The sequence below is a fragment of the Microtus oregoni genome, unplaced genomic scaffold, assembly GCF_018167655.1.
Source record: "Microtus oregoni isolate MIOR12 unplaced genomic scaffold, Mior012 000019F_ref0000042, whole genome shotgun sequence".
Taxonomy (NCBI): Eukaryota; Metazoa; Chordata; class Mammalia; order Rodentia; family Cricetidae; genus Microtus; species Microtus oregoni.
Genome location: NW_024543078.1, coordinates 3,630,775 through 3,656,028, shown reverse-complemented (window position 1 = coordinate 3,656,028; position 25,254 = coordinate 3,630,775). Strand labels below are relative to the sequence as shown.

Here is a 25,254-nt window from a genome sequence, read left to right as displayed (position 1 = left end):
TTACCGCGGTCTGGTAGATAATACCTCCGCCGGAAACACTTTAGTATTAGATACTGGTTGATTCTGGGTGTCATGGTAATCTCTGTGAGTGTTTTGACAGTGGACTGTTGTGAGGTGGTGTATATTAGTGTCGCCTCAAGAGGTAGTGGAGGGATCCGTGGCGTGCATCCGGTCGGGGCGCGGCTGCGGCGACTCGGGGGAGGTGGCTTTCGGATGGTGGGGGCGTGGCTTCTAGAGGGCGTGGCTTCCGCGGCGCGGGGCGGGGTGGGGGGGCGGAACATGTCTCCCGCCGCAGGAAGATGAGGCTGCGCCGGCGGCTGCGGGCGTAGCGGGCCACCGCGGGCCACCGCCGCGCGCCGCCGCCTCTGCTACGGTCCCTTCCCGCGGGGCCTGGTCTGCGAGAAGCTCGAGAGAGGCCAGGCGACGCGAACGCGAGTGGGGAGAAGGAGGAGGAGGAAGGACGCGCGCCCCCGAGCCCTGCGCGCTCCCGCCGCCCACGCGCGACCCTCGGGGACGCGCCCGCCACCCTTTTGTCCCCGGGGTCCCCGAGGGCGGTGGGCAGCAGGGAGCCCGGTGCACCCGGTGCATGCCCCCACCCAGCAGGTGAGCGCACGCGGAGGGGCCCCGGGCGCGCGCGTGGGGCGCACGGGGACGCGCTCATGGTGGGGACCCCCCCTTCTCTGCTTAGTGCATGGAAAGAAAAAGTTGCCTCCGGGTCTCTGTCGGGTCCGCGGGGAAGCTGGGGATGGGGTGAGCCCCCGGGGGAGAGTTGCACGCGTCCCCCTTACACAGGGCCCAGGGCCCAGCGGCGCATTGTTCTCTGCCTTCAACTTTGCGCGCCTGGAGAGGGGGCGACGTGGAGGGGACGCGCGTACTTGGGAGCAAACTTTGCCCAGGCCTCTTTTGTGACGGTTCTCTTCGAACGGTCACCCAACTTCATCAGATAGGGGTTCGCTAACTCATGGGGAGTTTGGGAGCGGTGTTTCCTTACCACCTACCCTCAACCTCCACCCTCAAAAAGGGGTGCCCCGATCGGAACTGGAGTTAGGAGGGGAGGGAAAGGACCATCTCCTTATTCCAAGCTTAGGGGTGCCCCAACTCGTGGGTATCTTAGGGGAGGTATCCCCTTACCGCCGACCTCTACCCCATCATTTGAAAACATATCTTTTAATCCTGACTGGAGTTTGGAGGAGTGAGGTTTATCCCCCCCCCACTCCACAAACTAGGGTTCTCTAACTCTTGGGGATTTTGAGGGAGGTGTCCCTTTCCCACCCACCCTCTGCCAGGGAGGCCCCCCAACCCTGAATTTGAGTTGAAAGTTTGGAAGGAAGAGCAAGGATAATCACTTCGTTAGCTAGGGGTTCCCCAACTCCTGGGGACCTTAGGAGACACCTCTCCCCCCAATACACACTCAGAAATGGGCCCCCTGATTCAAGCTAGAGTTCTGAGGTAAAAAAGAACAGGTCCTTTTGTCTGCTACAAAAAAGGGACCCCTGGGTACAGAGAAGGTGGGGAGACATGGGGACCCCAACTTGGGAACATCTGCTCTGTGTTAATGTGGGGCGCGGCACAGCCTGGGTTTGGAACACACTGGTGGCCTGCCTTCTCAGAGAGCTTCCAGCCTCCCTCCCTCCCTCCCTCGCTGCTGGAGTGGGGGAGGGAGGGAAGGGAGGGTTGTCCCCCATTCTTCCCTCTTAACAATCCAAGAAGTCTCAGGTAGTCTCACTCCACCCTCCCCACAGTGTTTGTGGTACCTCTCCCCCTGGGGTTACCTAGAAAAATCGGTTTCAAGTACCCCACAAAAAAAAAGTGTGGTTTCGTACAACTTAGAAGAAAAAAAAGGTTAGTTTCACAGTCCTCCAAAAAGGATAAAAAAGAAAAAGAAAAGAAACAGCGGGGGAAGGGGTACTCCACGCTGTTTCATGTGCCCCTGTCTGAGTTGGCAAACGGAAGAGTTAGGGTCCTTGAACTTCTGGACTCGGGTCCTCCTCAGCCCCAGAACCTCCTTCTCCATCCACCTTGTGGTTTCTCGGGTCATCCCTGCCTTCTCTCCTTTCTGGGGAACCCTGGGAAAAAGTTAATTTCTTTAATGTGTGGTGAGCTACTGGGCTTTCCTCTCCTCCCTGGGCTGTTATGGGATGTGGCCTGGCAGGTGGATACTCCCACCCCTGCTGGTGGAACAGAGCACCCGTACCTAAAGGGGAATCACAGTTCTTGGCACCCCCTGCCCCCAGGGTGATGTTGGTAAAAGAGTGTTTTCAGACTTTGTTCTGAATAATTCCCAGATACGTCCTGACAGTGAGACAGACTATTTGGCTTGGTTTTGTCTTTTAACTTTTCTGAACGAGTTTAGGTTTTGGGGGTGAGGGAGAATTTGTGGGTCCCAGGCAAAACATCCATCTGTTCCACCAGTGAAGTCTTGAAGTTTTGCTTTGAATTTGGGGGTGACGGGTTTTGAGTGTTCTGTAACAGCTGCTGAATGAGAAGGTGCCACCAAATTTATGGAGGAGACAGGGCCCAGGCCTTTCTCCCCTCCTTGATGGGGCCCATGGACCCCAGGGGAGTTGATAGGAGTGTTCCCAGCCCCCCAACACCGTTTTAAGATGTGAAACATCATGCTCTGATGAACTTCTGGGAGTGGAGATAGTTCTTATATGTACCCCCTCTATTGTTGAAGGTTCTGCAGGGGATCCCCCAAAATCCAGATTGCCTGCTGCCTCCCTCCCGGGCCCCATTGACCCCCTCAGCCCTTGCCTGTAGTCCCTACTTGTCCACGGTCTCATACCTCTCTCCCCACCTGTCTCTGGTGTCACCACACAGGGCTGTTTCTAGGCCTGGGGAACCCACCCCAATTCCCACGCCTGTGGCCCTGGCCGGACAATGAACCAGTCTCAGAGAATGGCACCTGTGGGCTCCGACAAAGAGCTCAGTGATCTCCTGGACTTCAGCATGGTGAGCTGCCCCCTAATGCCTTCCTCTGCTCCCAGGCTGGAGAGTACTGCCAAAGGGGGAGGGGTGTGTGCCAGTCGGCATGGGGCCCCCAGCTCCCAAAAGTGGGAATGAAGGATTGGGACCCCCCAACAGGCATGGTGACACCCACAAAAGAAATGGACCCACCTACCACTTCAAATGGGGGAACTGAGCCCAGGGAGGAGGTCTCCAGCCTCTCCTCTGCCTTGCTCATTGCAGGAGCCCAGTGTGGCTGTGGGGGGCTGGTGGCCTTGACCATAGTCAGGAAGTGACCATCAGAGTTAGAAATGGCGAGAATGTGGTCCCAGGCTGTGCTGACCAATGCTGGGGACCTCAGAGACACCCTGTTCCGTTAGCATGTCATCATCAGCCGTGGTTGGGGAGAGGCGGGCAGTTCTTGCCCATTCTGTGGAAGTCCTTTCTTTCCAGCTGTGTGAATGCCCAGAGAAATTGCTGGCTGGCAGAAGTCAGAGCACAGAGACACCCAGGAATGAGCTGGTGGGCATCCCCACAACTAGGCCCCTAGCTCAACCGTATGTGCGGCAGGCACCTTGTGGGACACTGGGCCTGGGCTTCAGGACCCAGCATCATTTTCTGATCTTGTGGAGTCTTGCTCTCAGCCCCACCCCCAGGAGCACCACTGTGCCCTGAAAGCTCCTTGGCCAACTTCCGGCCTGAATTCCCCTGCTCCTCCCCACAAGGCACCCAGGCCGCAGAATTATGCCAAAAACAAGCGTGCCCATACCGAAACAGCACCAGGCAGCAGGCCTGCGGAAATGCAGCCCTGGGTACGGAGCCCCCAAGGCTCCGGAAGGCCCTGCCGATATTTTTAAGGTCCATCTTATTTTTGCCTCCCTGGCTGAGTAGGCAGAGGCCCGGTCTGCTTGTTTTTTTTCTTTTTTTCTTTTTTGTTATTGTTAAACTGACAGGTCACGGCCTAGTGGCCCGGAACACACCAGCTTGGGGGTGCAGCTCAGCTCTGTTGGACCCAAGGGAACACCCCAAGCCTCCGGGCCACCTCCTCTTTAGTCCAAAGGACCCAGGGTTTCCCCTGATGTAGGTCAGAGAGCATCCTGAGGCACAGAGGAGAAACTGAGACGGAAGAAGGTAGGAGTCACCAGGCAGGAGTCACCTCTTGTAACAAGGCCTCGTGTGGCCGTGTTGGGTGGTAGGTTCCTGTTTGGAAGGCTTTGTTTTTGAGCTGGGATCTCATGTAGCATCCAAGTGTTGGGAAGACGAGGCATGTGCCACCTTGTCCTTCATTCTTAACTTTTCTCACGTGTGTGTGTGTCTGTGTATCCCATTTGTGCCCTTTGCGCTCGGGTCAGAAGAGCAGGGAACTGGAGACAGATGCTTGTGAGCCACCATGTGGGTGATGGGAACCAAACTCAGGTCCTCTGGAAGAGCAGCCAGTGTGTTAACCGCTGAGCTGTCCCTCTGCCTTGCTCCTCTTAGGTGTTCTGAGACAGAATCTTACCCTGCAGCTTGTGCTGGCCCCAAACAGAGCCACGCTCCTTGTGTGGTGGGGGTAGGGATGGTGGCCCCTGCGCCTGCCGGCTGTGGGGCTGCACTGTCAGTGCCTCGTTGTCTAGGGAAGGTATAGAGGATGGTGTGGGTAGCCTGGACCTTCTCACCACTCCTGTCTCTTGGGCCCCACACAAGTTGGGGGTTGGCTGTCTGTGCCTTGGAGCCTTTAATATGTAGAGACTGAGCACTCTGGGCATGGAAGAGCTGGGAGGGGTCAGGATCCTGCGAGTAAGAGGCTCCCTCCAAGACCCTCACGCACATGACCAGTTCTGCCACCTACTGCCCCAGTTCCCTCTCCCTTTTTGTTTGAGACAAGGTCTAATGTGTCTTCTAACTCCCTATGTAGCCACGGATGACCTTTTCTCCTGTCTCTGCTTCCCAAGTGCTGGGGGGACAACCTCAGTTTCCCCTTAGTAGGGGCTGGGCCACACTTCCTGGCAGTGTGTGTCTTAAGTGGGGGGCTGCCATGGTGTTTGGGGACTCTTGCCTGGCCACCCTGCTGAACAGAAGCCTGTTGCAGTCATGCTGGGGTGGGAAGAAACACGTGACCTAGAGTAGATGGTTCAGGCGCTGGCATAACCCTGTCATCCAGCGCTCTTGAAGCTGAAGCAGGAGGGTCATAAACTCAAGGCCAGCCTGTACTACAGAGTGAGTTTCAGGACAGTCTAAAAAGCTACAGAGAAACCCTGTCTTGAAAAACCAAAAAAAAAAAAAAAGAATCAAAAACAAAGACAACAAGATGGCCCTACACTTTTTTTTTTTCCGAGACAGGGTTTCTCTGTACCTTTTGGAGCCTGTCCTGGAACTCCCTTTGTAGACCAGGCTGGCCTCGAACTCACAGAAATCTGCCTGCCTCTGCCTCCCGAGTGCTGGGATTAAAGGCGTGCGCCACCACCGCCCGGCGGCCCTACACTTTTTAACCCCAGTACTCAATCAGGAGGCAGAGGCAGGTGGATCCCTGTGAGTTCGAGGCCAGCCTTGGCTACACAGCAATTTCCAGGCTAGTCAGGGCTATACAGAGAAACCCTCCCAAGAAATGACATCCAGGATTGGGCTCCCACAAAAACAAATTGTAAGTCATACCCTCTAGCAAGTGGGACCCCATCCCTCCCCTTTAGCCTAGTGTTCTTTCAGCTTCAGAGTTGGCTGCGGTCTCCTGCCACAGAGTCCCCCGTCCCCAGAGCTCCAAGTTCTGCTCCGCCACTCACTGTTCTCCTCTGTCCCCACAGATGTTTCCACTGCCTGTGGCCAACGGGAAGGGCCGGCCTGCCTCCCTGGCCGGATCCCAGTTTGCAGGCTCAGGTAGGACAGAGGGGCGCATCGTCTGTGGGTCGGCCTGTGGACAGTGGCATTTCCTCACACGTGCCCCGCCAGAGTGTGGTTGTTATAGAGCCCGTTGGGTTGGGCTGACTGGAGCCTAGGCCTCTAGGCCCACAGTGCGGCCTGGCCTCCCCAAGTAATTGCCTTTTGGACATATATTAGGTGCTTGATATGTACATGGCCGAACCTGGTTAGCAGGGACGGCAGGGGCTGGGGGCTTCCTAGGACCCAGGACTTGTGAGGTCTCAGATCCCAGCTGGCTGGCTTTTGCTAAGCAAGGGTCCTTCTGGGCCATGTGGAGGGATACATCTGGGAAGGTGGTATGGGTGGTTCTTGCTTACCCCTCCCAAAAGCAAGGCCATCAGTCTTGGTCTTCCCCTCAGCCTGAGGAAGTGGATGGAAGGCCATCTGGGCACTCCTGAAGGCCTGGAAATCCCCACAGGCTCCCGTCACCCCGGAAGCAGCCCCCAGTCCTCAGTGCCCAGGCTTCCGGCCACGATGGGGGGGGGGTAAGGTCAGGTTGGCAGCTATTGTTAGGGTGGGATGGGCTGCCCTCTTGGCAGCACGGCTCTCCAGACCCTTTTTCCCTGGTTGCACAAAGGCCTGCTCTGGGGCCTGGAGGGCACAACTGACGCGGATCTCACTGGCAGGCAGGCTCAGCAGGATGGGACCTTGAAGATACCACCCTCTGGTTTCCATGGTTCCCGTGCAGCCCTCTAAGCTCCAGACCTGCTCCCACTCATATGCCCTTGGACCCTCGGGGACCAGGCTTACGTTCAGGCCCTGAGAAGCCTGGCATGTGACCTCTCTGTCCTGGGGACACAATTGTGTGGCCTAGAGCCCAACGTCCACAGGGGATAGAGACCACATGGGCCATTTGAGGGGACAGCACTTCTATCATTCTGGGCTGCAGGAAGGGTGTTTGCCCTATTCTTGAAGATTGAGGTACATACAGGGGGATGGGGTGCATACGGCAGGTCCCCAGCACTGTCGGTACAGGATGGGTGGCAGCTAAGGATCACAGACCTGTCAGTCTCGTGGTGAGTTCCTTCCATGGCTTGAGCCCGCCTGTTTGATGAGTTTCCTTTTTCTTGGTAGTGTTTCCTTTTGGAATTACTCTTCACAAGCAATGCTGACTTGCAGTGTCTTTTCACGTAGGAACCTGTGTGATACATGTTGGCTTGCAGATGCTCTTTGCATAGGAAGGGGCTCAGCTTCTAATCTCTCTCTCTCTCACATCCCCGACCCCACCTCTGCTGCATGGATGGAGTCCTCTTGAAACGTGCCTCGAGGCGCTCAGGACACATCCCTCCCTTTATTACTGCCTGGCCAGGTGTGGAGGTGCACACCTTGAATCTCACCACTCAGGAAGCAGAGGCCAGCCTGGTCTGCACAGGGAACTCCAGGTTTCCAGGGAATGTAGTGAGGTCCTGTCATAAAAACAAAAATCCACCAATGCTTTAGAAAAAACTCTACTATCGTTTCTAAAGCACTGTGTGTTACAGGGTGACTTCAGGGGGTGTTCTTGGAGTTCTGGGTCCTCCCGGGTGCAGAGCATTGAGGCAGTGGTTACCCCGTGGTGATGATCAGGAGGCTGCAACGTGGGTGCTTTGCCTGCATGTGTATCTGTACCTCATGTCTGTGCCTGGTACCTCTCGTGGCCAGAAGAGGGTGTCAGGTCCCCAGGGTCTGGAGTTGCAGACGGCTGCAGTGGGTGCTGGGAGCTGAACCTGGGGCCTCTGCAAGCTCAGTGCTGTCATATGGCCCAGTGGGTTTATTCTGTTTTATTTGCTTCTGGGGACTGGATCAGGAGTCTCCAAGTGGAGGGCTAGAATTCGGTTGCTGCCAGCCATGGTGGGACAACCCCAGCACTAGGTGAAGGAGGGAGGGGGATGAGCAGTTCAGGTCATTCTCTGCTAGATAACAAATGGAAGGCCAGCTTGGGCTTGTGAGTCTCTGTCCTGCCAGCCAGCTCTCAAACAATAACAGGGAGACTTAACTAATTATGAAAGCCTGGCTGATAGCCTAGGCTTGTTCTAGCACATGCTGTTACCCTCTTCCATCTTGTTCTTCCTGTTTCCTCTATGGCTTCTGTGGCCTACATTCCTCTGCTTTCTCTCCCCGGAAGTCCCTCCTCTACTTCCTGCTTAGCTATTGGCCGTTCAGTTTTTTATGACACCAATCAGAGCAACACATCTTCAAGCAGTGCAAAAGTATCCCACAGCAGCCTTCCTTCCCAACCTGTGGTGTTCACTGGTGTTTCCAGAGCTGTCCTGTGCTGTGTTGGTCCCACATAAGACTGGGTCTGCCAAGGTGGTGGCCAATGCCTGTAATCCCAACACTCCAGGGGCAGGGGCAGGAGGATCTCTTGAGTTCAAGACCAATCTGGTCTACAGAGTTTGAGGACAGCCAGGGCTACACTGAGAAACCCTGTCTCAAACCGCAATGGCTGACCTGTGTATTGGGTCTTAGAGAATCCTAGGACGCTTACTGTCACCATGGCAAATACAGTGACCAAAACCAGCGTGGGGAGGACAGTGTTTTGTGTGGCTCATACCTCTACATCATGAGGGGCAGGAACCTGGAGGCGGGAGCCGAAGCAGAGGCCGTGAAGGGGGCACAGCTTCCTGGTGGCTGGGGGCTCTCTGTGGCTATTCAACCTGCCTTCCTCCTTGCTTTTCTTGTTGGGTTTTTGTTGTTGTTGTTGTTGAGACAGGGTTTCTCTGTAAGTTAGACTGACTTCGAACTCAGAGACCCACCTGCACTGCCCTGGATGCTGGGATTAAAGGTGTGCACCACCACCGCTCAGCTCCACTGTGTTTACTGAAACAGGGTCTCTACAACTGATGCTCTCCTATCCAGCCAAGCTGGCTGGCCCCTGGGCTCAAGGGATCTTCCTGTCTCTACCTCTCCAGTACTAGTAAGCATCATGCCTGGCTTTTTAGGTGGGTTCTGGGACTCGAACTCAAGTCCTCGTGTTTGTGAAACGCACCTCTGTGTCCTCTGAGACAGCCTGGTCAGTGGGCCAGCCAGTCCCTCAAAGATCAGCCACTCCCACTCAGGAGAAGAATGTGGGAGTGGGAGCCTGTCATCCCAGCACTCAGAAGGGGGCAGGGAGGTTTGTGAGTTCAGGCCAGCTTGGCTGTGTGAGCCCCACTCCTCAAAACAGAGCCATCTGTCCCCACCCCGTTTCCAATGTTCCATAGCTGCCTGTAAAGTTGCTTTCCCACCTCTGTCCCTTTGTCCTTGACTGTCTCCTGGTCTGTTGTATTGATCTTGCTGTGGAATCTTTTTCCTTGGAGAAGAATCGATATTTGCCATCGACTCCTTTCTACTTTCATCTTAATTCCTCTTTGAAAAGTTCTTATCTTTCTCTGCCGGACTTTAGTAGTTTCGGATTCATGTGTTCACTGGTCATTTCGATTTGATGGGGGAGGTGTGTTAGGATGGAGTCCAGGACCTCAAACATGCTAGGCAGACACAAACTGCCTAGTCTGCCCTCTGCCTGAGTCTTGACTTTGAGAGCCTGTGGGCGTGGTCAGGGTGGAGCCCCGCCTAGAATCCCCCAGTGAGGGGCTGGGGGCGTGGTCAGGGTGGAGCCCCGTTTAAAATCCCCAGTGAGGAGCTGGAGCCATTGGTGGGGGTGGAGCCCCGCCTAGAATCCCCAGTGAGGGGCTGGAGCCATTGGTGGGGGTGGAACTCCGCCTAAAATTCGCAGACATTCTCTATTGAGTTTTTTTTTTGAGTATATATCATGACCATATTATTCATGCAGCCATATATTTTCTTTTTTGTATTTTGTTTACTTTCACTATTTTCCAATGATGTACGAGTGTGCACATGTATATTCGAGTGCGGTACCCTGGGAAGCGAGAAGCCAGAGGCCTAGGGAAGTGAACTCAGGACCTCTGGAACCACCGAGCCATCTCTCCAGCCCTCGTTTTGGGTCTCTTGAGATGTGTTATAAAGACCAGGCTTGTCTCAAACTTGCTTCTGCTCTCGTGGCTTTGTCTTCTGGCGTTGTGAGTGGAGGTAGTAGGAGGGAAGGCAGGTTCCTTTGTCGTGCTTGCTTGGGCATCGTCCCTGTTGAGTGGACTGTGGAAGTGAGGAAGAAACGGTGGCGATGGGTGAGTTCCACTGTACCGTACACCAGGGCAGGTGATCGTCTCCACGATGGGCCTCATAACGAAAGCCTTGTCATGAATACAGTTGTAGACAGACAGCACGTGACCAGAAGAGCCGTGTGCCAGAAAACTTTATTTATAAAAGCAAGTCGGGAGCCAGAGTGCCAACAGTGCTTCAGAAGAATAGAACTCTAAATATGGGCCTTCTTCTGAGTTGTCTGGGTGTCACTGAGCCCGACTCTGGATGGAGGCAGCCATTTCCTGGTGCTCTGTGGAGCACACCTGACATCAGCATCTTCCGTTAGAATGTTTTAATTAGTGTGTATGAATATTCATGATAGTTATTAAGATGCATAATTTATCAGCTGGGGTGATTTTAATAACTATTAATGGGGTGGGGGAAGGGCTCCCGAGTTTTGTCGTTTCCAGAGGGAAGAGACAAGGCTTGTGCTGGAAGGTCTTGGGTTCTCGGGGGATCTTTAACATTGCCAAGTTCTGGGATGGGACAATTGTATGCTGAGTTCAGGGGTCACCCAGGCTGGGTCTGGGCTTCCAGAACATCCTGTATGACCCTGGGGTTTATGTTGAATAAGGATTGGTGGGATCACAACAATGTGGGTGCTGGCTGCCCATCCACCCCAGCCTCACCGGGACAGTGAAAAATTTTGGGGTGTAGACAACCCCAGACTGCACCTGATGCTAGTGGTAGTTCCTGTAGCCCCCGAGGCTGTATCCCAGCCCCCCATTCCCTGCACACTGAAACTTTACCAGGAAACAAGAAGGTGTAATGAGAGGTGAATATTCATGAGGTGGAGAGATTAATATGCATAATTATGCAAATTAACCACAATTAAACCCGATTCTCCAGGGAGGGGATGATGAGCACAGAGGCTCATAATAAAGTCTCTAGGGTTTGAGAGTTCCTGGTAGAGAGCCTGGGCGGCATTGGGGGCTCATGGGGTACGCGGTGGGGGGGGAGGCCCAGGAGGACCCCCAGCCCAGAATGTGGATGTGGACACTTCAGTCCTCCTCTGCCTGTCCATCCAGTTTCACGATAGGGAAACTGAGGCACACTGTGTGACCATGTGGCCAAGTTGGGTGGAATAAAGGCTGGACCCTGTGGTCCCTGTGTGTGGGGGGATAGCCTAGGGGTCAGGAAGGAGAGTTTGCTGTGGGTGGAGAGGTGTAAGCTGCTCCTGAGGTGTTGGGGAAGATAAGGGCCCAGCCCTGGTTTACTCCGCCCCTCAGGACAAGGTCCTCTGGGCTCCAGGCTCGTTAACCCCTGTCTTACCACATAAACCCTTGACCCATAAACCCTATGAGGCTGCAGAGCCCGAGCCAGGTGTGCCACTGTCCCTGTCTGACAGTGTCTGCCTTTTCCCACTGAGCTAGTCGGCTCCCAGGCGGAGCCCCTGCCAGGGAGACCCTGCTTCTCTGCACTTTTGACAACCTCTCTGACTCAGATGCCCAGTCCTGCACGATCACACACAGACCTGAACAAGAGCCCTGGCCATGGGATTGAGTCGGCACAGTAGCTGAGGTTTTGACAGATGGGTCCCAGGCTGCGCAGGATGGAGGCAGCTGAGCTCATTGCTGTTAGGCATATCGGGGGGCGGGGACCCTAAGCCTTCTGAGTCCCCTGAGAACTGGGCTAGGCTTCCCTTTGCCTCCTACAGGGCTTGAGGACCGTCCCAGCTCAGGCTCCTGGGGCAGCAGTGACCAGAACAGCTCTTCCTTCGACCCCAGCCGGGTGAGACACCTTTGCAAGGCCCAGGTCCCCGGTTTCCCTTCCCTCTGGGACAGCTGTCTCACCCGCACTCCCCATTCTGCCTGTCTCCCCTAGACTTACAGTGAAGGTGCCCACTTCAGTGAATCACACAGCAGCATACCTTCTTCCACGTTCCTAGGAGCTGGGCTTGGAGGTGAGTGTGGCCACTCTGTGCACAGTGGGGTGCAGTCACAGCCCTGGCTTCTGCCCCGCTTGAGAGTTAGCCTTGCCTGTTTCCTGGGGGGCTACTGAGAACAATCACTGGGCAGTGGGTCAGGAGGCCTGAAAAACCGTGAAGGTTTAACTCAAGAGTGGGATGTTTCTAGAATCAGAATTGGTCAGCACTGACCCCTGACCCCAGCTCCTTCCACCATGGCCCAACGTGGCCTCTGCAGTTGTGGGGTGCATGTTCCCTTTTGGGCTTCCTTCTCCTGCCTCTTCCTCGGGTGTCCTGCCTGACAGGATGGCAGGGCCAGAGGGCAGTTCCCACAGAGGCCAGCTGTGTCTGTTCCAACCCATCCTGTGTCATCTCCCTCTCCCCCCAGGGTGGACCCTGGGAGCACTGAGTGCTGGCAGGGTCAGCAGCCCTCAGAATCCAACCACTCAGGAGGCTGAAGCAGGATGATTAGGAAGTCAATCAGGGCTGGAGAGATGGCTCAGCAGTTAAGAGTGCTTGTTGCTCTTACAGAGGACCTGGGCTCAGTCCAGGTACCCGTGTGGTGGCACACAGCAACCATAACTCCAGTCCAAGGAATCTTCCAATCCCAAGGAACCCCTCTTCCAGGCACATGCATGGTGCACAGACATACAGACATACATGCAGTCAAAACCCTCAACCCATCTTACACAAAGAAAAAAAGAACAGAGAAGTTTGTAGATAGTCGGCCCCGACATTGCTCGGTTCCCCTTGTCCTCTCTCCTGTATCTAAGGGGACTGGGCAGCTGGGCTGTCCAGACAGGGCCCTGCCAGAGACCCACCATGTACAACTCCCCACTGTCTGGGGGACCCTCCTGGGATCTCTCGTGACTTCCTTCTATCCCTTGCAGGCAAGGGCAGTGAACGGAGCACCTATGCCACCTTCGGGAGAGAAACCAGTGTTGGAGCACTGAGTCAGGTAAACTGAGGCAGAAGGGCTATCCTGGCCTGATCTCCAAGGTGACCCTTGGAGTTGAGACTGTGCTGGGGGAGCTGCAGTTGTTAAGCAGCAACCAGAACCAGGCTGTGCACCAACCATGGCCATGTTCACGTCACCTCTCCAGTCCCCAAGCCGCTCAGTAGCCCTAACCCATGTGAGGAGCACAGTTGGCATTGTACGGGGTATGGTTCTCGTGCCCCAACTTGGCTGCTTACACGAGGCCACTGTCAGCGGGATTCATACCCCAGCGCGGGCCCCTGTGCCCCTGGCGAGAGGTGGCCGTGAGATGGCATGATGGGTAAGGAGAGGGCACTTCATGGGTGCTGTGTATTTGCGAAACCTGGGGGCTGGCCTTGCCCATGTAGCATTGATCTTCACAGCTGGGAGGGTCTTCAGGTGGGGATCAGGCCTGGGTCTAGACATCAGCCCCAGCTTCCTGGTTGCTCATCCCCCCTCAGGCTGCCTTCCTGCCAGGCGAGCTGGGCCTCGGCAACCCTGGACCACTGTCTCCATCTGGTGTCAAGAGCGGCTCCCAGTATTACCCCTCATACCCCAGCAACCCTCGGCGGAGAGCTGCAGACGGTGGCCTGGGTGAGTTGGAGCTGGGGACGTGCATGTGTAAGGGGCAGTGTGATAGGCTGACGCCTGGGCTGGGTGCCACTGAGCCTCGGCGGCCACAGAGGGCTTCACAGTGGGTGCTTTGATTTGCACCCACAGGGCATGCTGGTGTCTCTGTACAGCCCCCCCCCCCCCCCCCCGTGTTTTCTTGTATCTTAGTCCCAGTGGGTGGGACTCTGGGTTTTTAGATTTGTTTTCTGAAACAGGGTTTCTTGGTATAGCCCTGGCTAACCTGGAACTCATTCTGTAGACCAGGTTGGCCTCAAACTCAGAGATCTGCCTGTCTCTGCCTCCAGAGAGCTAGGATTAAAGGTGTGCGCCACCGCCGCCAGGTTTTTATGGCTGTGTTATGAGTCTGAGAGAGACATACATGGATCTACATAGAAAAGAGAAGACATGATTTCCTGTGTAGATTAGGAGTATGGGGGTCATGGGAGAGGGTAGAAGGGGAGAGCGAAGAAAATATATAGTGCAGTACAAACAGTAAAAGAAAAAATGTTGGAAGTGTGCGCTCCTGGGTCCTGACCCCAGCCTAGTAGTGTCCACAGAAGGACATGTGGGGAGTGTGTCCTCTGTTCTTGCTCCCTGCAGATACGCAGCCTAAGAAGGTCCGGAAGGTCCCGCCTGGTCTTCCCTCCTCTGTGAGTATGGGCAGGCCTGGAGCCTATAGTCACCGTGTATGGTGGATTCTCCGTGCCAGAATCTGTGGCCACATCCCATGGGTCACCAGAGGGTTGGCATGTATGGACTGAGCAAGCGTCTGTTCCCCAAGGAAGTCCTTCCTCGGGCCTCATTCCCTCTAGCTTAGGAGTGGTTTTCTGCCTGTAACCTCTAACAGTAGGGTCGGGGGAGGTGATGGGGGATCCCTGTGAGCTGGTCCCTCCATGTCCCCCCTGTTCCCAGCCACACCCACCTGCCAAGGCTGGAAGTGTTCCCACCCACCGGCTTGGTGTTTGGCTGGTTGTCCACCCTGGCAGATGGCTGTTAGCCCTTGGTGGTTCACGGTGCTATGTGCCTATGATTTAATCACCTTAAGAAAGGCGGTGTGCTGGATTCTTCAGCCTGGCCGCCTCTCCCAAGGTCACAAATTGTAGGCTGGCCTGTGCTACACAGTGCACTTTGTATACTAATGCCTCAGGCCCCTGCTTCCTCTGTGTACCCAGAACCCCGCAGCTTCCTTTGATGTCAGTACTGGGGCCAGCAGTGGTGGAGGGCATAGGTCAGGGCTCCCTAGAAACACACATATTGGGGGAGCAGAACTAAGATCAGAGACTATGACCAATAAAACGCAGTTAAGCTAGGTGGAAGTTAACCCAGCAGCCAGCTTAGACTTGCTGCCTGCTCCCGTGCCAGGGCAGGCATGAACAGCTGATCCCTCCTGAATCCTATGCCAGGGCAGACATGAACAGCTGGTTCCTCCCGAGTCCTGTGTCATGGCAGCCATGAGCAACTGATCCCCTTCTGAGTCCTGTGCCAGGGCAGGCATGAGCAACCGATCCCCTCCTGAGTCCTGTCCCAGGGCAGACACTGGTGGCAGGATCCCCCCTCCCCCTGCCCACACCCCATTTCTTCAAGCTGTCAGAGTTCCAGCTGTTGCCAGCTGGTCAGGGTTGATGCTGGTATGGTAGGTGGGATTTTGCTTCTGAGAGCAGGGGTCCTATGTTCCCAGAGGAACAGGGAGACTTCCAGCACTGGCTCATGCTAGACAAGAGCTGAGCTTGGAGGGGACATTTTGGAGGGTACGGCGGGGGGAGATGGCTCCACACCCTTCTCCAATATTGCCCTCCTTCTGCAGGTGTATCCACCCAGCTCAGGTGACAGCTTCAGCAGGGATGCTATAGCCTACCCCTCTGCCAAGACCCCCAGCAGCACCTACCCTTCCCCCTTCTATGTGGCAGGTGTGTGGGGCTCCCGAGGGCGGGGGGATGCTCTGCAGGGCTGGGTCCCTAGGCTCATCCTCCTCCTCCACACAGACAGCAGCCTGCACCCCTCGGCAGAGCTCTGGAGTCCCCCCGGCCAAGCAGGCTTTGGGCCCATGTTAGGAGATGGCTCATCCCCTCTGCCTCTTGCACCAGGCAGCAGTTCTGTGGGCAGCGGTGCCTTTGGGGGCCTCCAGCAGCAGGAGCGCATGGTAGGTGCTGTGGTCGGGGGACCTGCCTGCTCTGGCCCCACTCCTCGACCATCACCGTGCCCCTCACCTACTAATTGTCCCTTCAGAGCTACCAGCTGCATGGATCTGAGGTCAACGGCACACTACCAGCTGTGTCCAGCTTCTCTGCCGCCCCTGGCACTTACGGTGGCACTTCTGGCCATACGCCTCCTGTGAGCGGGGCAGACAGCCTCATGGGTGAGGTCAAACCCAGTGTTTCCTGGGCCCGGGTAGGAGCCAAGAGGCTGCATAAGGGCTCCATGGAGATGAGACACTTGCTGGGCCAGAGCTAGAAAACATGGTCCCCTCCTTGAGGCACCTCAGATTGACCCTGGAATATTAGGAGCAGGCCTCGATGACAAATGGCTCTTCCACTTGACTGGGGGAAACCAAGGCAGAGAAGAAACAGATGTCAGTATTAGGCAAGACATGACACTGGGGGTGGTGGGTGTCATAAGAGGGAGGGTCCCACCATTCGCAGGATGGAGGCTCCCAGAACAGGACTTACCTGTCTCTCTCAACAGGTACCCGAGGGACTACAGCCAGCAGCTCAGGGGATGCCCTTGGGAAGGCACTGGCCTCGGTGAGCAGGGGCCTGGACTGGTGGTGGCAGAGGGGGACTTTTGGTAGCCTCGTGGTGGTCCTGACTGCCCCTTCCTCTGTCCCCATCACTGCAGATCTACTCCCCAGATCACTCCAGCAATAATTTCTCACCTAGCCCCTCAACGCCTGTGGGTTCACCCCAGGGCCTGCCAGGTGTGTATGGGATGGGCACGGGAACCATGCGTGACCTCAGGGCTGTCCCCAGGCTGGAGTCCTGGCCAGGTAGTGAGAGGTGGCATGAGGGTAAGGTGGGCCTCCACCTGTGATTTGTCCAGTTGTTGACCTCAGGCTCAGCTCTTGTGAGGAACACCACGCCGGGGTGGGTGGTGGCGGTGGCAGGGCATCAACTAGGTGAGGTCAGGTGGGAGCCAGGAGCCTCTAGAAGTCCTGGGAGGTAGGAGTTTAAAAAAAAAAAAAAAAACGCTCTCCCTGGTGTGGTGGTGCATGCCTTGATCCAGCCACTCAGGAGGCAGAGGCAGGTGGATCTCTGTGAATTCAAGGCCAACCTGGTCTACAGAACAGTTCCACTCCTGTCCTCAGCTGGGCCTGTCTGGTCGCCTCTGGAGCTAACCACCTGCCCTTTGTTTGAGTTCACAGCAGTGGATCCAGGTGTGGAGGGACAGAGAGTAACTGTTTTGTCAGGACTGGCTCCTCTGAGGTCAGGGGTCATGTTCCCCAGGCAGGAAGGAGTTGGGGTTCAAAGATTGAGCGGTGTCTGCAGTGGCAGTGTCAAGCATCTTTATTTATTTTTTTATTTTTTATTTTTTTTTGGTTTTTCGAGACAGGGTTTCTCTGTGGTTTTGGAGCCTGTCCTGGAACTAGCTCTTGTAGACCAGGCTGGTCTCGAACTCACAGAGATCCGCCTGCCTCTGCCTCCCGAGTGCTGGGATTAAAGGCGTGCGCCACCACCGCCCGGCTTTTTTTTATTTATTTATTTATTTTTTTTTGGTTAGTGTCAAGCATCTTTGAGTGCATCCAGCCTTGGGTCCCACTGCCTAGGTTCCTTCATGGCTTTCCTTCCCCTCCAGGGACATCACAGTGGCCCCGGGCAGGAGCCCCCAGTGCCTTATCTCCCAGCTACGACGGGGGTCTCCACGGCCTGGTGAGTGTCCCCTCCCTGCTGGCGAGGTATCAAGTGCCAGTCAATCCCATCACCACAGAATTGGAATATGGAGCCCTTCCGGGGGGAGAAGTCACTCAGTGTGCCGCAGGGGCAGCTTCAGGAGGGGCAGGGACGAGTTGCCTGCTGCCTGGCCGGGGCTCAGTGGACCTTCTCTACCCACTCACACAGCAGAGCAAGATGGAGGACCGCTTAGATGAGGCCATCCATGTCCTTCGCAGCCACGCTGTGGGCACCGCTAGTGATCTCCATGGACTTCTGCCTGGCCATGGGGCGCTGACCACAAGCTTCGCGGGCCCCATGCCACTGGGCGGGCGGCACGCGGGCCTGGTCAGTGGAGGCCACCCTGAGGATGGCCTCAACAGTGGTGCCAGTCTTTTGCATAATCACGCCAGCCTCCCCAGCCAGCCCAGCTCCCTCCCCGATCTCTCACAGAGGCCTCCTGACTCCTACAGTGGTGAGTCCCAGCGTCCTGGGCTTGATCACCGAGGGAAGGACAGAATTCCTGTCCCTCGAGGCTGGAAGGGTGGCTCAGTCCAACTTAAGCATTCAGTTGCAGACCCGAACTGGACACACAGTGGTGTGTCCCTGGGCAGTTAGCCAGCCTCAGGTTCGTGAGAGCCTGTGCCTCAAAACATTGTTCAGTTGGTGGTTCTCACACCTGAGTGTGCACCTTGTAACCCAGCACTGAGGAGCGGAAGGCAGGAGGATCTCTGGGAATGGGGGGGGCTCCAAGTTCATTGAGACTCACCTTGGGGTTAAGTGACAAGGGCAGGACACTTGATAGATGTGACTTGTGTGTGCACATGCATGTATGCACACACGTGCACACGCAGACTGTCAGACCCACCAAGGGGCCAAGATTGTCCAGATCCTCATTGTTGCTCGCAAGGTTGGGACTATTGTGTCTGGTTCAGTCTGGGGACACTGAGGCACAGGGTGGGGCCCAGGATCCCAGCAGGGCCAGGCTGATTCCTTTGGCAGGGAGGGTGCCTGCTTCTCAGATGAGGGCCTAGGACAGGTGTTGTTTCCATAGTGGGTGTCAGCAGGGCCATGGGGACAGTTCTCTTGTAACATTTTTAGGGTATATTAGGGCCAGCAGGGCAAAGTTTAGGGCAAGTGGAAGGGAAATGGGATGGTGTCTTAGGGTGACCGTTCTGCTGAGTCCAGGAGCTGACGGAGGGAGGGAGACTCCAGCAAGACTGCAAAGGCCCCAGGGCAGGATGGAGCCTGATGGGTTGGAGGCAGAGCAAGGGGGGTGGAGGAGGCCGCTAAGACTACGGCAGGCCAGCATGCAAGGGACCCAGTGGGCTGTGGAGAGCTTTCGGACAGTGGAGGACAGGGCAGAAATGTCCCACTCTGGAGTTCACAGTGCGGGTCTCTGTCTCCACTGCTGCGTGTGGTGTGGGACTTGATTCTAGTCTGGCTTCAGTATCAGACTAGATCTTGAGTGGGGAGGGAGCCCCTCTAACCTTGGCCTGAGGCAGCAGTCTTGGTGGCTTGTTTTATTTCCATCTTTATTTATGTCCCCACAAATCAGCTGCGCCCTGGCAAAGGGCCCCTCAGGTGAGTTTGGTGGCTGCTGCCACCCCTCATCCCAGGCTTGTTGCAGGACTCGGGAGGGCAGGCGCCACGGCAGGAGTCAGTGAGATCAAGCGAGAGGAGAAGGACGACGAGGAGAATGCATCAGTGGCCGACGCCGAGGAGGACAAGAAGGACCTGAAGGCCCCACGCACGCGCACCAGGTGCCAAACCCCTCCCCTCAGGCCTCGCACACATCACACGCCACACGTGCACATACATCACATGTGCACACAGACCCCAGGAGGCCCCTGCAGGCCACCGCGTCACCTCACTGTCTCCCTCTGGCCCCTGGCTCCCCTCCCCCATAGCCCAGACGAGGACGAGGACGACCTTCTCCCCCCAGAGCAGAAGGCCGAGCGGGAGAAGGAGCGCCGGGTGGCCAATAATGCCCGCGAGCGCCTGCGGGTCCGCGACATCAATGAGGCCTTTAAGGAGCTGGGCCGCATGTGCCAGCTGCACCTCAGCAGCGAGAAGCCACAGACCAAACTGCTCATCCTGCACCAGGCCGTGGCCGTCATCCTCAGCCTGGAGCAGCAGGTGCGAGGTCAGTGGGCGGCTCGCGCCCTGCGCCTCCGCGATGCTCCCCTCCCTGCTACCCCAGCCAGAGTACAGTGACTGTCCCTCACAACCAACCCGCACACCCTCTGGTCCCGGACAGGGTTCTCTGCAGGCTGTTCTCTGTACTGACTTCCAGCGCTGACTGTCCCTGCTCGATTCTCCATGCACCAGCGACCAGCCCTCAGCTTACACCAACTGTCCCCACACTCACTGACCCCATCCTCACCAACTGACCCCATCCACACCGACTGACTCCATCCTCCCTGACTCCTCCATCCTCCCTGACTCCTCCATCCTCCCTGACTCCTCCATCCTCCCTGACTCCTCCATCCTCACTGACTCCTCCATCCTCACTGACTCCATCCTCCCTGACTCCTCCATCCTCACTGACTCCATCCTCCCTGACTCCATCCTCACTGACTCCTCCATCCTCACTGACTCCATCCTTCCTGACTCTTCCATCCTCCCTGACTCCTCCATCCTCCCTTACTCCATCCTCCTTGACTCCATCCTCCCTGACTCCTCCATCCTTCCTGACTCCTCCATCCTCCCTGACTCCATCCTCCCTGACTCCATCCTCCCCGACTCCTCCATCCTCCCCGACTCCTCCATCCTCCCTGACTCCTCCATCCTCCCTGACTCCTCCATCCTCCCTGACTCCATCCTCCCTGACTCCTCCATCCTCCCCGACTCCTCCATCCTCCCCGACTCCTCCATCCTCCCCGACTCCTCCATCCTCCCGACTCCTCCATCCTCACTGAGCCCCCCACTGATGACTCCCCACTGCCCTCACTGACATCACTGTGCTTTCCACATCAGCTGTTCCCCGTATGACTGATCTCCACACACTGACTGTTCTCATCCTGACTTGCTCACACCTTGACTGTCCATGCCTGTTGATCCCTCACATGGGTTTTCTCACATGCTGACTCCCCAATACCATTCACCCTCACTGGCACCACCCCAACTGCCCCTGCAGGACTCTGTCCCTGCGTTAATACCCCACCACAGGTGGTTCCTTCCGCTAGTCATCCGGGTTGACTGTCCCCACACTGGCCACCCTCCATCCCTGTCCCTAACGCTCCTTCCCTATAGTGCGTCACCCTGGCCCCACTGGCCTGAGGACTTCTTTCAAATTGTCCCATCCAAGACGCTTGCTGGCCCGGCCTTATCCCAGAGCCTGGCTATTAGGGGCCAGTGACCCCCACTCCCCAAGGACCCAGAGGTCCCATCCCTGTTCACTTTGCCAGGGACCCAACCCACCTCTCTGAGAGCATCTTCTCCCTGACTCAGTTTCCCCATCCACCTGCCCCAGAGCCGGTGAGGGAGGACTTCAGCTTGGCCCCTTCTGCTTCCTTAACCTGCACTGCCCTGGCTGCCGCCGTTAACCCTTTCTCTCCTGCAGCGTGGGCTCTGCCGAGCCGGCTCCACTTTCTCCTTGTTCCAAGGTCTCTGTCTGTGGTGGCAGAGCGTGTGGTCCACCCTGTGTCCCACAAGTCCGCCTCATCTGCTCTGTCTCTCATGCTCTTCCCTCTGCCCTGGCTGTCCCCTGCCTTTGCTTGCCACCTGCCGCCCTGCACCTCGCACCTGCCGCCCTGTGGACAGGACTGGCCACACCGCCACCTGGGGCCTTTTGTCCCATAAGGCCCTGCATGGCCTCAGGGGAAGGAAAGGGTTCATTGGGCACACAGCCTCTGTGCCCACATGCAGTTTGGTCTGCGCGCTTGTCCTGAGGTCTGGGGCCACTACTGCCACCCAGAGGGATATGGTCCATCGTGGGCAGCAGGGGCATGAGCCGCAAAGGGCACATGCTGGCCTTCACAGCCTAGGTGACTGCCGTCTGCACCCCTAGGGGGAGACTGAGGCGTGGGCTCAGCTCAGGCAGGACAGGGTCTCAGCCTTGTGCTCGGGCATTTGGAGCTGCTGCCATGGTGTCCATCACAGTGGAGATGGGCACTGCTCCTGGCCCAGCTAGGACGGCCATGGCTCTGGGGTGCGGGGCTCAGGCCCGAGTGCTGTTTTTTCCATGAGCCTTCTAGGCCTCAGCCCAGCCCTGAATCCTGTCACCCAGAGCCATGAGCAAGGGACAAGTCCCACCTTCCTCCACATGTGTTAGGGGAGGGTAAGGCCTCTCCTTCCCAGAGTGACCACCCAGCCTCCCAGAGACAGACGCCCTTTGGGGTTGACCACATTGAAGAGCTGCCACCACTCCTTACCACGCACATTCCCCAACACTGGCCGCACCCGTGTCACTCACATTAGCACACAGCGTGCAGCGGCCCCCCCCCCTCCCCCTGACGGAGGCTCGGTGCTGTGACCCAGCAGTACGGACGAGGTGCTGTCCCTGGAGGAGAAGGACCTGAGGGACCGGGAGAGGCGCATGGCCAATAACGCACGGGAGCGGGTGCGCGTGCGGGATATTAACGAGGCCTTCCGGGAGCTGGGCCGCATGTGCCAGCTACACCTCAAGTCGGATAAGGCGCAGACCAAGCTGCTGATCCTGCAGCAGGCGGTGCAGGTTATCCTGGGCCTGGAACAGCAGGTGCGAGGTAGGCTGCGCCCGCCCCATCCTACTCTGCCCTGGCTTGTTGCTGGCCAGGGGTGGCCACAGCACAATCCCAACCCTCCCTTTCCCCAACTGTGGACAGTCTCCCACTGCGCTCTCCTCCACTCCCCCCAGAACGCAACCTGAACCCCAAAGCAGCCTGCTTGAAGCGGCGGGAGGAGGAGAAGGTGTCTGGCGTGGTCGGGGATCCCCAGCTGGCACTGTCAGCCACCCACCCTGGCCTGGGTGAGGCTCACAACCCACCCGGGCACCTGTGAGCCAATGCATGGATCTCCGTGGGACCAGGGACCACCACACTGCCTGAAGTGCACCAGGCGTGGCGGAGAGCTCCGGATCATCACTGCAGCAGCAAGGCTCCACAGACGCTGCGGGGCCTCGGGGCTCCATGGCCGCCCTGTGTCCTGGCCCCAGGAAGCAAGCTGAGGGGAGCTCTCCCCCATCCATTAACCGAAACTGGAAACAAAAGCAGCATGCTCACTTTTCAGAAAAGAAAAAAGATGCCTTAACTGTGGACGAAGGAAGGATTGGACCGCACCCTGGCAGGGGCAGCCGGGGACTGGTTCTGGTTCAGAGCCACCAGCACATCGTGCCTAAGCGTATTTTTTTTTTTAAAGGAGAATAAAAGAACATTAGTTATCAGATTTTTTTTAATGTAGACAAAACTTAGCAAGAACGAGGCCTTCTGTGTCTTATTACTTTTTTCTTTTAGCTTTCTTTTGCGTATGTTTTGTAAGCAACAAATTTTTGTATAAAAGTCTCCTGTCTATTGCTGTTTCTAGAACTCAGAGTCATGTTCATGGTCTGCAAGGTTATTAAAGTAGCATTTAAAAGACCCAGTGTTGATCAAAGGGTCATCCCGTTCCCGCTGCATGTGAGCCCAGGACCTATTTGTGCCCGGCCTGTGCTCAGCAGCGGAACCATGGTCTCTGCCTCTCTTCTCAAAGGCTCACACTCCTTCCTCACTGCCCTGAATGCTTGGGTGATGAGTTGTGGGGTCTCTAAAGGGACAGAATTGATAGAGTATTAGTGTGGCTTACGGGCTGTGACCTGGGTTGCCCTACTCCCGAAGCAGGATGTCTCAGCAGTCCCAATCCAGCGCTGGAGTCCTCAGACTGCCCTGGAATCCTGAAGAAGTGGGCTCTCACCAGGGAAGGAGTGCCTCAGCCGCAGGGTAGACGAACCCGCCAGCGAGAGGGTGAGCAGGCAGAGAGCAAAGGATTCCTTCTGTGCCTTTTATGCAGACTGCCACCAGAAGGTGTGGCCAGGTTAGGGTCCAGCCAAGAGATCTCCCACAGGTGGGCCCAGCTACTAGGGTTAGTTGAGATACAAAGCTACCTATACTTAGCTGCCATACACACAGCCACAGCTGGCTCTTGGGCAGATGGTGCAGGCTTTGGCTTCCCTATCTCGGCAGAGTGGCCGCAGGTACCCTCCAAAGTATCTTCACCCATTTTTCAGATCCTGGCATCGTCATTTCTTCCTATCCTAGCCTCTGCGGTGGGGGATGTTGGGGCTACCAAGTACCCCTACAACAGTTCACACCTGCTCCATGCTGACTTTGGTCCCTTTGGAAGCCCCAAAAATCTCCAGTGAGGAAAATTCGTTGGGAACCATGGTAACACCTTGTTATGGTAAACCTTATCCACCACTTTGGCCTGCAGACTCTGCACCTCTGGAACAGCTGGATTGGAGGGAACACAGCCTGGGTCACTGGCAGGCAGTGAGGGCTCATCCAGGTTCCCCTCTGCTGTATGCAGGGCAATCAACCTGTCTTCAGCCCAAACACCCACGAGTCCTGTTGCCCAGTTGCACGACAGCAGAAGAGGGACTGAGGTGGCTCAGTTGGTAATCGGCTAGCGCATGCATGGAGCCCTGGGTTCCCTGACGGCCTGCATAACAGTCGGGATCCCTGAACTGCAGTTATAGGGCTGTCACTTTACACAGCTGTGGAGTGTTAGAAGAGTCAAATTCCCAGACTGCGTGGCAAGCACCTTACCACTGAGCCCCTCCCTCTACCTTACTGGGTTTGGTTTTGGGGTTTTTGTTTTTGAACCTGGTTCCTCTGTATAACAGCCCAGGCTGTCCTGGAACTCCCTCTGTAGATTGCCTGCCTCTGCCTCCCTGCTGCTGTGATTAAGGGCGTGCACCACCACCAACCAGCCCAGTGTCTGTCTCTCTCTCTCTCTCTCTCTCTCTGGTCTTTGGAATGCTCTGTAATCAAGGATAGCCTTGAACTCAATTCCGGACGCGTACAAGGATTAAAGGCATGGCTACCCAACTTAATTTTTGTTTTAGTTTTAAAGTGTATGGTTTTTTTTTTGCTTGTCTGTTCATGTGTGCACCATGTGTGTGCAGACAGCACTGGAGTTCTGAGTGGTTGTCAGCAGGCACATGGGCGCTGGGACCCAAACCTGGGTCCTCTGCAGGAGCAGCTGGTGCACTGAGCCTCCTCTCCTGCCCCCACCTTAGTTTTGGAGACAAGGTCTTTGCCTGACCAGGGAACTTAACCTATTAGGCTGAGTAGCTCAGCGGTGAGCCTTTCCCTCCTATGTCTATGTCCTCCTCGTTCTGGGGTTAACACAGCTGTAGCGAGGCCCACCCCTGAGATCCCAGCACTGTGGGCTAAGGACAGTGGCAGAATAGAATCCACAGCCCCCAGGGAGAGCCATGGGAGCTGTGGGATCCAGGAAGGAGTCCAGAGCAGGCCAGGCACCCACGAGCCAGTCACTAACCACTAGACACACTTAAAAGGTGGGGCCCAAGGGACAAGGGACTGACCTTCTTATGGGCCTCTGTGTCCCTCCATCCAGGTGGGACAGTCTCAAAATGCTTCCTGGGGGATGTGTATCTGAGGATGTTCCCACCTTCCGCCTGCCAGTCTGGCGTGTGGTCAGGGAGCTTACTGAGAAGTTTTGATATGCCCATTTTGGGAGGTCAGCCAGGACAGGAACTTAGGTAGAAAGGGTGACCAACAAGGGCCTGCCTGTGCGCCAACCACGGGAACCCAAGGTGGCCTGTAAGAAATGCCCGAGCAAGTGGAGGGTACCTCAGAGTCTTAGAAGGCACAGTCCAATCTAAGCCTTTCCCCGTGGCGCCTCTGCACAAGTCCCTTACCTGCGTGGCCTGTTTCCTTCGGTTTAAATTGGTGAAGGGCAGGGCTGTGGCTCAGTGGTTAGCCTGCTCTTCTAGAAGGCCCTGCCTGTATCGGGCC

General features: G+C 56.4%; 1 protein-coding gene across 7 annotated transcripts; it reads left to right on the top strand.

The window, feature by feature from the left end:
• Positions 1-24,190, top strand: Tcf3 (transcription factor 3). 7 transcript variants are annotated; one of them, XM_041669181.1, is made up of 18 exons: positions 2-603; positions 2,821-2,952; positions 5,727-5,799; positions 11,618-11,691; positions 11,785-11,863; positions 12,757-12,824; positions 13,304-13,436; positions 14,055-14,104; positions 15,259-15,277; positions 15,437-15,594; positions 15,681-15,810; positions 16,137-16,195; positions 16,290-16,368; positions 17,244-17,317; positions 17,507-17,792; positions 18,948-19,080; positions 19,228-19,463; positions 22,158-24,190. In XM_041669181.1, the coding sequence occupies exons 2-18, from the start codon at positions 2,881-2,883 to the stop codon at positions 22,298-22,300; spliced, it is 1,866 nt and encodes a 621-aa protein (XP_041525115.1). In that variant the 5' UTR covers positions 2-603; positions 2,821-2,880; the 3' UTR covers positions 22,301-24,190. The 7 variants fall into 7 exon arrangements, with proteins under 7 accessions (XP_041525117.1, XP_041525115.1, XP_041525111.1 ...); XM_041669177.1 differs by having other exon boundaries at positions 15,259-15,361; positions 17,510-17,792; XM_041669180.1 differs by lacking the exon at positions 19,228-19,463 and adding an exon at positions 21,803-22,026 and having other exon boundaries at positions 4-603; positions 15,259-15,361.
• The last annotated feature ends 1,064 nt before the right edge of the window (positions 24,191-25,254 follow it).